General features: G+C 38.6%; 1 protein-coding gene across 1 annotated transcript in view; it reads left to right on the top strand.

The window, feature by feature from the left end:
- The first annotated feature begins 1,020 nt into the window (after positions 1–1,020).
- The window catches only part of LOC127634041 (rho GTPase-activating protein 21), a 69,921-nt gene continuing 58,325 nt past the window's right edge, over positions 1,021–12,616 (top strand). Inside the window, 1 exon segment of the mRNA XM_052113438.1 lies at positions 1,021–1,328. Within this exon segment, the coding sequence (XP_051969398.1) occupies positions 1,047–1,328 (282 nt within the window). The 5' untranslated portion in view covers positions 1,021–1,046.

Genomic DNA, 12,616 nt, shown 5'->3' on the forward strand with positions numbered 1-12,616 from the left:
TTCTTTGAATTATTTGACTTAATAAAAGAATCCCCCAACCTGGTCTTATAGAATCATGTTGCTATGCCTTTTTTTGTTTTGCAACATGATTTTTACATCACTTGTACTTATCGTGGAAGTGTTCTTGCTGAAATGAACACTAGAGGTGCTAAAACAACAATGACTTTTGTTCTTTATCACACGAATCACAAATAAATGGCAGATTATCAGTTCATAAACCCTTTTGCCCTGTTTCTCACTCAATGCTATCTTATGACATATAAACACTTTTACTACAGCGCATGACTTATAAGGCGATACATTTTAACGATTGCATTACATAACCAACTACCTTTACAAGCTTGTTCAAATGCAATTGATTTGTGCAGTAGGTCAGCTTATAAAGAATTGAACTTGTGATGTAAAGAACCAGGGTACAAGCCCTGAAAACCACATAAGACAACATATGAGCCGAAAGTGTATTTATCATATAAAATTAGCTTTCATGACACTATCACTAATGACACTATGGTTTAGGTTTAATGTTTAGGGTAGGGAGGTCGGCTTTGTTGATTTAAAACTCAATTAGCATAACCTTTAAAAACCTTATCTGTTGTGTAGAACATTTAACTCACTTTTAGCGCAACTCAGTGGACAGATCTCCGATGATATATAATTAACCATCTATATAATTTAGCAAACATGTCGCCACAGTCACGTTATTCTCATGAGATCAGGCTGGTACTGTATTTCATGATATGATGAAAGAAAGGAGATGTATACAGTATAGAGGAACAGAAAGAAAAGACAAACATTTAAGCCACCCTGCACAGCACAGGCAGATGTGTGCGGTCTGCTGGTTTGCTCTGTGATGGTCTCTTTCCCTTCTTCACTCTCTCCCTGATGTTCTCCGTTTCTCAATGAAAACCTCATGCATGTGTGCGCTCTGCCGTCCCACTCTGGAAGAGAGAGCAAGAGAGGGAGGGAGCTTGGACAAGGAGAGAGAGTCACATCAGCAGAAGATCAGCAGAGGAACGGAGACGGAGCCGGGAGCAGCAGGATTTGTCATGCTCACTCAGAAGAATGGGGCGTGTGCCCGCTGCGTCCTGCCCAATAAGGACTGCTCTGATCAGGTGGAGGTGGAGGACTGTACCTGTGCGATAGGAAACTGTTCCTGGGATTGTCTAACAGGAGTGGACGGTTGTTTATCGGACACATCGTGCCTTTGGTTCCAGCTTCTGGCCAGGGCATACTGGGGTGATGTGGAACTGGGGCTCCGGGAGGCCCACAAGGGCGTCTCCTGGCATAGACCGAGGAAGATGTCTCAGAGGAATTACATGCGATCATTGGTAAGGAGATACGGATGTGCTATAGGTGAGGGCTGGGCAAAATGGACCAAAAATCATATCTGGTATTTTTAGGCTGAATGGCGGTACACTATATATATCTCGGTATTTTCTACAAAGTGGACTAAATGTTCAGTTGTAAGTCAAAGCCACAAGTGAGATGGTAAATGAAGCTTGCAACGCACTGTGTTTCAGGGCAGAAGACTTTTTGGGTTGCGAAGGCTTTCCAGTCGGGTTGCAGCAGCAGCACAAATTTTAACACATACGGTACTGCTGTTTATGTCGCTGTTGTGGAAGAGATTTGAAGTGCTTCAACTTTTGGATGCAACCTGTTTATGGCATTCGCTACAGATGAGATGCAGGGCTCGACATTAAGCATTGTGATGTGCTTGTCCTTCGGACAGGTGAATTGGTAATTGAGAAAAAGGACCTGTATTGGTTGCAAGCTCAAGTAACAGGTCAGAGCTTCTGTTCTATGTTTTGTAAATGTACGACATGGCCAACCTAATAGTATTATACCTATGCAATCAATTCGATTATCTGGGACAGAAATGTAAACTGCTCTGGGTAGAGGATGTTATTGTATGTTACATGTATGCATGGCAGTCAAATAAAGGAAAGCCTCCTTCACCATCATTTACAGCAGGTGTGCTCACACATCTAAGGAATAAGATCTACTTTTCCATCATGTTATTGCAGCGAGATCTAACATACACAATATATACATTTATCACAATACCAACATTTCAGTAGTCTTTAGTGAAATGTGATGATTTTTGATACCAGCTTCAGTACCACAACAAATAATAGCCTAACACTAACTGATTTGTTAATTATAAAATAATTAAGTTCTCAGGTTATTATGCAAGAGTAGTAAACAGTCAGTAATAAAATAACAAAAAAACAATTAATGAATATTAAAAAAATTAAAAAACTGCTTTTTAACAGCTTTTAAAAAAATTAACAGTATCAAATATTCAATTAAATATTCAGATTGAATTTGACATAAAATCACTACTGATCTTCCCTGTATGAACAATACTTGAATACTTTTATACTAGATGTTGTTGTTTGACTAACATTAAGGATACACTAGACCACGGCAGGTCTATTAGCTTACATTTAAAAGTCATACATTTCGATACAAATGAGCTTTTCCCCGATATTTATGTTCACTTTAAACAAAACTCTCTGTTTTTACGTGAACACCTCATTAAGACATTTTGTAATGCATTTGACAGTTGAGGCGCGAGCGTTCTCGGAGCACACACGTATAAAGCGTGCCGCACACACACAAGCCACCTGTCAGTCAAACAGTGGTTTTGCTGCTCATCTGATCTTTTAAATCCAAACCGTCTCCAAGTAATTTAACCATTGTTATTCTTTTTACTAACCAAGTCTTCGGCAGTGTGAACCTGCGCTGTGCTTGCGAGCGAGTGGGGGCGGGGTTGCACGGAGACACAGAGGGAGAGTGGGGGCGGGGTTGCACGGAGACGCAGAGGGAGAGTGGGGGCGGGGTTGCACGGAGAGTGTGAGAGAGAAGAGATGCAAACACTGAGCGGCTTAACGGAAGAAGAAACGGTTATGTAACACTATATCAATGTAAACAGTATTGTCTCATCTTATATCTCATTTGAAAATATATCAATATATCTTAAAAAGTTGATATACCACCAAGCCGTACTATAGATAAAAAAAAATGTCCTTGTTCTTTACAAGATAAGTTCTTTTGTGGCATAATGTTGATTATTACAGACTACAATTTGACTCGCTCCTCAAAAATTGTGGTTGCACGAACACACTTTAAATGGAAAGGCCAGCAATCCGGGAGATTAAAAACAGAAATGCAAGTTTTGTTTACAAAATTGCATGAATTATGTGATAAAACTCATGTATTATTTGAGGTGGGTTTACGCTGCTGCTTTAGCTGTTTTGTTGCAGTGCCGGAGAATGGTAGTGCAGGAAACACTATCAGAGTATTTTTGCATGGTGCTCCGTCCGCAACGGCAAAAGAATGCAAGTTTAAGTAGAGTTAAAGGAGCCAAAAGATTTTATGACTTTTGGTTCTGTTAAGCGTTATTGAAAATGCATTCTTCTGTATTTAAAAAAAATAAAAGTTCTGATACCTGTTCTCAAAACAGTGTAATTTCTATTGTCCGGCCTCCTGAACTTCCTTTGTTTTTGTTTTTTACTGGGGGACTATTTGAAATTATTTTCTGTGGTAACAGACATTATGACTCAAACACTGTCAATACAGCTTAACCTATATTAACATGGAACATTCCTTTTAGAGCAGAAGAACTAAATAGAAGGAGATGCGTTTGTTGTGACAGTGCAAAGGCAGCCATTCTGCAATGGGATGGATGTTTTCCGCTCTTTGGCAGGCGCTCCTGGTGCTGTATTGAGTTACACAGGGCTGAGGGGGGCGAGGAGACAGCTCTCAGGAATGCTTTGTGCGTCATTAATGTCCAGGGTGGTTGCTTGAGTCTCTTACATTGACCCAACATCTAGTATATATTTCACAAAGAGACAACTATGGGTGTACGTGCCTTGGTTTCACGTTTCAGTTATTGTTCCTATATAAGCAATGATCCCAAAAGAGAAACCTCATGATTCAACTGTGATTTTTGATGGGTAACTGCTTGCATCTTTTATGCAAATGCCAAGTGGAAGATCTGAGAGGTTGTTTCATCTAGAGTTGTGAAAGTGTTCTTTAAAGTGGTTGAGTTGCGTTGCTGTGTTTTTATGTTTAGGAAAGTGTTTGTTTGAGAGCTCCAATGTGGCTCCAAAGTGACTCATACCTGCCATTACTGAACTGCTGCACAGATTCATGCATTTCATCATAGCAACAGTAAAGCAGATGTATGTAATTTCTGTGCCACTAGCGCTACCACACGGAATTGCAAAAATAAACATTGTTTTTAAAACAGCTTCCTCATTATGCCTCCCGTTTGCCAGTCAAACAAACATACAGTCCCGCCCCCAACTCATGCCATTGAGTTATTTCATTGTTTCTCATGAGAAAGGTTGCTCAAAACCAATTGCAGAATTTTCATAGTGCCACAGATGCACAGTGTTTACAGTTTTCAAGAAAATAAACATAAGAGCTTTGCTTTGCATGTGGGGGTGAAATCAGAACATGTCATTGGTTCTTAAATGTGACCAATGGGATTGGGTGTGTTATTCATGCTCTTTGCTGGACTGGATGGTTTGTATGATTGTGTTTCTGGTGTGGAGAGTCTCAAACAGAGCAGTCATTCTCTTCTGCTGGACTTTCAGACGTTCAGATGAGTGCTTTTTCCTGCTGTATAATTTAACAGGTTAAATTTAGCATTGGAAACAGGCTTGCATGCCCGCCACAGAAAACAGGATTGGGTAATGACTGAGAAATTAAAAATGAAAGACATAGGAAAGTTGTGACGTTATAGTGGTTGTTTTTGGAAAGAGTTTGGAAAACCATGTGTATGAATCAAGGTAGCATTACCAGGTGAAGTTAAATAAATAAATGAAAGACTGCTTGCTGCATACTGCGTAGGGTGTTCAGTATACAGACCCCATTTTTATTAGGCGTCTTTAACTACTATGTACTTTAAGCATTTTATACAATGTACTTATTATGTACATACGTGTTGTTGCATTGTACCTGTATTTAAACTACAACATACGTCTGTAGTTACACTGTTAACCTAATCCTAAACCGAAATTTACCCTAAACCCTAACTCTAATCTAAACCCTAACCCTACCCCTTAACCTACCTGTACCTCAACCTCAGTAGCAGCAAATGTGAATCTTGTGAGAATTTTACAGAACAACATGTAGTTACACAATAAGTTCATTATACTGTATGTATTTTAATCTTAGCACATAGTAGTTAAGTACACTTAATATAAAGTGGGACCCAGTATACTGCCAACTTTTTGTAGTGTGAAATAGAATGCATTATGCAGTGATAGAAGTTTCAAACAGTAGTGTGTAAGGCTGGTTGGTATGGTGATATACTGTATGTCTTTGCGATAGTAGAAAGTGTGAACTGGTAGAGATTCTTCTTTAACATCTATATCTTGGTATGTACATATGACTGAAAGTGAGAGACACAAATAAACATGGAGAAAGATGAATACATAGGACATAGTTCCAATCTGGCAATAGAGAATGAATGTAATGCCAATATTAGTTATCTATGTGTATTAAAAGTAATATAGTATTTGAATAGATGTTTGTGGACAATATCTATAGTTAAAGATATTGACTGAACTGTAAAGTTGATGATTATGTGTCTTTAAAGTCCATCCCAAATTGACTGTGGAAGTGCACATAGATACAGTGTCTTTTATTATTTAACTGATGAAGGTTATAGTTAGAATTAATGTATAGTCTATGTATTCCATTTTAAGATAGTGTAGTCCATCCTTAGGCAGTTCATTTCCAATGGAGTACATTCTAAGTCCAAGATGCAGGCAGTTGCCTGTGAAGTACCCCTTGTTGTACGTCTGGAGTTGGCAGCAGTTCATCCTCTGTGAAGTCCATCGTAATTGATTGAAGGGAGGCAGACAGTGATCATCAAAGTGCCCGTCACTGTCTTGCTGGCACAGGCTGCAGTTAATAGTCATCGCTCAGTGACAAATAGTGGTACATGGGACTGGAGTTGAGCTGGATCTCGCAAGCTCTGGTAATTTTGGGATATGTATCCCGAGGATGAGACAGGGAAACAAATTGATTCATATTAGCATAAATGCTGTTCACATTAAAGCAGAGTTATAGAATATGAGAAGTGTTTCTGGTTCCGGTAGACTTGAATAAAGCGGCATAGCTATGAGTTGATGGATAAATTAGGTGTATGCCTGTCTGAATAGATGAGTCTTTAGTCTAGACTTAAACTGAGAGAGTATGTCTGAGTCCCGAATTTGCTAGGAAGACAATTACATATAGGAAAAGGATCTTCCTCCTTTTGTTGACTTTGTTATTCTAAGTACTATCAGCAGGCCAGAATTTTGCAATCGTAGTGAGTGTGATGGATTATAGTACGATAGAAAGTTGCTTAAATACTGAGACGCTAGATCATTCAAAGCTTAGTTAGAAATTAGCAACATTTTAAAATGTATATAAAATTGAACAGGTAGCCAATTGAGTGATGATAAAATTGGGCTGATATGATCATACTGTATTTCTTAGTTCTAGTCAGCACTCTAGCTGCTGCATTTTGAACTAATTGAAGCTTATTTATTAAACCTGCAGGATATCCATCCAGTAGTGGATTATAATTTCTAGTTTTGAGGTCATGAATGGATGCATTAGCTTTTTGGCTTCAGAAACAGAGCACATTTGTCCTAATTTAGCAACATTTCTGAGGTTGGAAGTTTCATCATTTTCTCCTGTGATACATATACATACACTGTTGAACATTATTCCTAGACAAAAACAAAACAAACAAAAAAACACAAATGAGAGTGTGGAAAATTATTTCACAAAATTACATTTTAAAATACTTGTAATTGGACTACAGATACTTTTATATAGATTACATATTAACAAGGCAACACCAGTAAATTGTTAATCATTTATTGATAATTTTCATATCAATATCATCATATCCTTAACCCGAAGAACAATAGTCTCACAGATGAATATTTCGAGCATAGATATTCTTTTAAAAAGGTTTTATTATTTCTTACTATGTCACCAATGGTGTGCAGCTCACACTGAAGTTAATTGCTTCAAAGGATCTAGTAGATGCCATCTCCAAGGGTCCTGCCCGCAGGGTACACAATAGTTTAACTGCAAAATGTGCAGCAATATGGAACCAAGCCCATCACTCTACTGTTGCTGCTGATGCAGTGGAGTCCACTACATGAAACCTGACAGAAAACTTGACACAATTGTTCCTTGTGTGACTTTGAGGAACTGAGAGCTGTTTTCAGATATTCTGCTCTTTTAGAATATTCTTGCGGTTCACAAGATGATATCTTGCACCTCAGCTTTGGAATTGGCGATGGACTGTCAGTAAAAAGTAAGGGTTAAAAGTATTTCAGTGTTTTTAGATGAAAGCTTTGACTTAGGCAACGTCGTTGCTGTTGATTTTATGGTCATTAAGTTTTGTTCATTTTATGATTGTTTTATGGTGATTTTATGGTCATTAATGTTCGTAATGCTGCTATTGTTTTATGCACTTAAAATGAACTTGATGTCTCAGTGTTTTTAATGATAATCTTTGGCCATGCACTGTCATTGCTGTTAGATTTAATGTTTATTTCATTCATGTAATGCTTAATGCACTTTTTAAAAATGTCATGAGCTCTTTTTATTACGCTCTTTTTGTGTGTAATAATGAATAGAATACATGTACTTCCTCTGTACTTTTATGTTAAAATGATTATTCTACTCAAATGCATGTGACATAAAATAGAATTAGGTTGAAAGTAATCCAAAATAATCAGATTACCCCAAAATATAATCTATGTGATTACATTACTGATTACTTTTTTGTCATGTAATTTGCAATTGGTACCCGATTACAATTCACAAGTAATCCACCCAGCACTGTATACTGCACACTATTTACAAACAGTTTGTAAAACATGCAATCTGCATTGATAAATGTTTCAGTAGTATGCTTTGTCACCTCACTATTTTTGCCATCTTTAATTCAGCAAGTGGTGTTTTCTTGCAAATAACAGTTATTTTGCTATTTGAAACCAATGTTGTGTAAAAATGACATAATTTTTGGCAGCACGGTCAAATAATGTGTCAAGAAAGAGATGTTTTAAATCGTGGTCGAGTTCATTCATCACAGTGGAAATGCAGGGTCAGTCGATCACATTGCATTGGTATCCAGTATTCCACACTATATGCTCTGTTGTATACTGCACATTTCGGCAAATTATGTAGATAATTCTGAAAACGTATGTGCGCACAGTATACAGTACATACTGCAGAAATAGCGCAGTCTTTCTTTCTTCTGTGACTTCAGTTATGTCTCTCTCTCTCTCTCTCTCTCTCTCTCTCTCTCTCTCTCTCTCTCTCTCTCTCTCTCTTGAGTTCTTGCGGTTAATTGCGCCCAGAACTGAATGTACAGTAGATGATGAAATTCACTCAGGTGATGTCATTTTCTGGCTTGATTATGTAGAAGCCCAGCCCAGACACTAGAGACGTCCACAGCTGTGTGTACCTGAGCCATGCCATAAGCTTAAACACATCCATTCCCTCTAAATCCATTCATCTCCAGCAGAGAGAGACCACAGTCTGGGCTGTTTGGCAGGCCGAATGACCTAAACTCAATGTGGTGTTGTGAGAGTAGACCACAGACACACACCCTGTGGTGGACTGGGATGTTACTGCCATTATTTCATCATGTAAATGACACTAGTTTCCTGTGAGACTGACGTTGCCTGAGCCAGATGCCCCAGTGTGAAACACCACCTCTCACCACCCAAAGAATTTCTGTGATAAGGGAAACATTGAATACAGCCTGTAGATGGGTTTCCATCCAAATGTTTAGCATTTTTCAAGCAAATTTAAAAAACATTTGTCTTTAGAAAACGTGAATCATTGCGAGTTTCCATCCACTACATCATGCGCATTATCTTCAGGGACCCACCAAGTCATGATGGAGGCTTAACGACCTCCTTGCTTGGGAGAAAGTTGTATTAGTGGTTGTGGAGCAATTGTACATCATTTTATAGGAGATGCCACAGAATGAGTGTAATATCTCATGTGTTCAAAAAGGGAAATGAAAGTGTCCATGGGGAAAAAATATCCCACAAAATGTGTGATTCTGGCATCCTCGGGGTGCAACGGTGCACTGTGTAGGTTGGGGAGTTTCCAAAGGAATGGTCCAGGACATGGGTGGGGTCCTGCGGTCACACATGCTCCCATCATAGGTCCGGGCCGCGGTGGGCCACGCCTTCTTTACAAGCTGCACTTGTTTCTCTGGGCTGCAGTATCAAGGGGAATCGCAGCCCGGCATCCTGGCCCGTTGGCTGTAAGGCATGTTTAAATCCCCGGTGGCTCATATCATCCTCACCGGGGTCCCAGGGGAGCGGGTCCAGTGACGCATCTAATTCGGCTGCATCCCTCCCTGCTCTACTCCTGGAACTTCGAGGACGACAGCATGCAAGCACTTAAAGATACAGGCTGACCTCCAGAGGAGAGGCCTGTGCTACATTTAAAAGGCAGCGATAATTAAGTACTTCTTGTACTCATCATCAAAGGCTTATTAAATTGTGCCTCTCTCCTGCCCACTCCTGTTGTGAGCATGGCTCAAGGACGACCCTCAAAAGAGGCAGGGCAACGATGACGTAAGGGAGGGGCGGGTTGTTCCCCCACAGTTGCTTTGCGAATATGCTGCCCACTTACCTGGGAGAGCACAAATCTGAATTGTGAGGGCCCACTTTAATGTCCAGCTGTGGGTTTTAACACTTTCGAATGTCAAGGGCATTGTTCAAATTATTGTGTGCCAAGGTCGGACCTTTTGTAGGGCCAAACACATAAAATTTTGCACAACCATAACACATGCACAAACCAAGTGTGCCGCACAAGCCCTCAAAAGTGAAGCCAAAACGTCTCGATCGCCCCCCGGTGACTGGTCCTTGTATAGGTCATAAACCCCGCCTCCCCATGTTATTCAACGGGACATGAGACCAACTAAACAATTAAATTACACTTCACATATATTTTTCCAAAGATAGTTTCTGTCATTTACTGTAGTTTCTATCACGTTGATGTCATTTCAAGTGTTTGTTTTCAAAATAAGTTTGTTTTTAGTTATTTGATGCTATAAAAACGGTGCTGTGACATCATGATTGACAGCTGTGCTTGACAGGTTCTCTGAGCGAAGTAGTCACTGAAGCACCAAAGGACTTTTTTTCGGGATCGTCGGAGGACTGAGGGGATTGGAGCTTTAAATTTAATATCTAAATTTCTATAATTAATTATTTCACACTGTCATAAGTCAAAAGTGCAGGGGCGTGTGCTTGCGATTGATTCAGCGAGAGTGAGGGCGGGTCCTTGATTTCGCGGCTTTACTTCCTGCTCACTACTGCGCAGGTCTGGTCCCGAAATCGCAACTGCGCAGCACAAGATGTCAGCGCCATATCGGGACACTGGCGGCTTCAGTTCTCACCAATGGAAAAGAGTGAAGGGGCGTCGTCCATCTTTTTTTACCGTCTATGGCACAAACGGTCAAAACACCAAAAATTATTTTGCGAATAAACTGTTAAATGCGCATTTTGAATTAAAATGTGCATTTGCCAACCTATAAACTTTTAAGCAAATTTTGAGAGTCCATGCACATCTCAAGCGTTTTCATTCAGGTTTTCTTAAGTGCAAATGTAAAATTTGCATAAAAATGGTTGGATGGAATTCGTGTGTTGAAATGTACACTACTAGTCACACATTTTAAACAGATTTTAAATAGGCAAAATAGTTTTTTGTCTACAAATGAATTTCAATAATTTAAGTTTAAGCATTTAGATGAAAAGGTATTTAAGATAATGAGAAACATAAATTCAGTCATGTGTGTCAAAACGTTTGACTGGTAGTGTATGTGTGTGTGTGTGTGTGTGTGTGTGTGTGTGTGTGTGTGTGTGTGTGTGTGGCATGTGCATGTTCGTATGAAGAAAAACAATTTGTTGATTCAGTTTTCTGTGTCACAGTCATTGTCATGGCAGATATATGATATATGTCAATTCGTGTCAGTGATGCTTTATAAACTCTCACAGGATAGTCTGTTTCAATACCTTCTGCCCTTTAGAGACATCCATTGTTCTTTATAGATACCATAGGAATGAAAGCCATGACACTGAGGGCAGAGAAACATGAGTAATTTTGCGAGTTACCAGGTTTATGTTTAACATCTTTTATATGACGATATGTTTCATCACAGTGGCCTTAGGTTTAGGATCTAGTTTATAGGAGCTGCTTTAGATTCTGTTATCTGATTGGATAAGTGGTGTCTTAGGTGTGCTGATATTTAGTATAATAGCACTGGGACGCTGTTTTTTTCACTCTGTGTTCGCTTTAAACAATTCAAATGCTTGACTTTTTTGCTTCTTTTGGAAGAATTTTTATTGAAGGAGCACAAGTAAAATAATTGGCCATATTGTGTCTAAAATGTCAGTTACTTTAAATTAGCTTTTTGTTTAAAGGACTGTTTTATAAAAACAATATTGCATGAGAGAAATTGCTTTATTGTGGAGTTAATTGTTTTCAATGAGTCTCATGGGCAAGTCATTATTTATCATGGAAACCGTACAGTATAATTTGCATAACCAATTCAGTGCAATGCCTCTAGGGCTGCATGATTATGAAAAAAATCATAACTGTCGATTATTTCCCTTGATATTGTAATTGCAATTAATTTCAATTGATACAATTCACTTTAAAATATGATTTTTTTTGTTTAAGCTACTGTACCTGAATTACTTTATAGTATCTTAAACAACTTACATCTGTAAACCATAAACCCTTAGCAATATTGAAAACAAAATGGTTATTCACATTTTGAAAAAAATTACACATGAGAAAGTGAGCAACTGACATGTATGGAATTGGTTACAATGCTCAACATGGTACAAAAACACAGTGTAAATAGTAAAAATCGAGGTTGCAGTGAGATTCTTGCAATTGATGTGAATGGGGCTAATTTTTTTGAGTGTTTAAAGGCAGAAATGTGAAGCTTATACTTTTGTAAAAGCATTTAGCAGGATTGAGGGATTAATTAATTAACTAATTATTGTGTTAAAACTTGTGTATTTTTTGAGCCGTAAAGCTGTTTAAATCATTGTTTTGCAGCAGACTACTGTTCTAGGCGGATTAACTTCTAGTTATTGTCAATGGTGATGTTACATCAGATAACTACCACACCTGGAGTCACGAGTTTGAATCCAGGGCTTGCTGACTCCAGCCAGGTCTCCTAAGCAACCAAATTGGCCCGGTTGCTAGGGAGGGTAGAGTCATATGGGCCAACCTCATTTTGTGGTAATACACTTTATCCAACAGATGCTGTCAGTTGAGCTTAACTTGTATTGAACCGAGAATATTTCCTTAAATCTGGATTGTGTAATTTCTCAATCATTTGATCCTCTTCTCTCAGCGGTTTGCTGTATGCTTTCTCACTGTCTCTTTCAATAAAATAGCAAAAACCCCACCAAAACCCTGCATACGTATTATTCCAAGTTTTTAAAAAGTTTTTTTTAAATGCTTTGCCAACACAGCAAATAAAAATAATATTATGTATACAACAAAATAAATAAATTAAAGGCTATTCATAAGTTATAAAAAGTGCTCGTACTCG

This window comes from Xyrauchen texanus, chromosome 41, assembly GCF_025860055.1.
Source record: "Xyrauchen texanus isolate HMW12.3.18 chromosome 41, RBS_HiC_50CHRs, whole genome shotgun sequence".
In the NCBI taxonomy this organism is placed as follows: Eukaryota; Metazoa; Chordata; class Actinopteri; order Cypriniformes; family Catostomidae; genus Xyrauchen; species Xyrauchen texanus.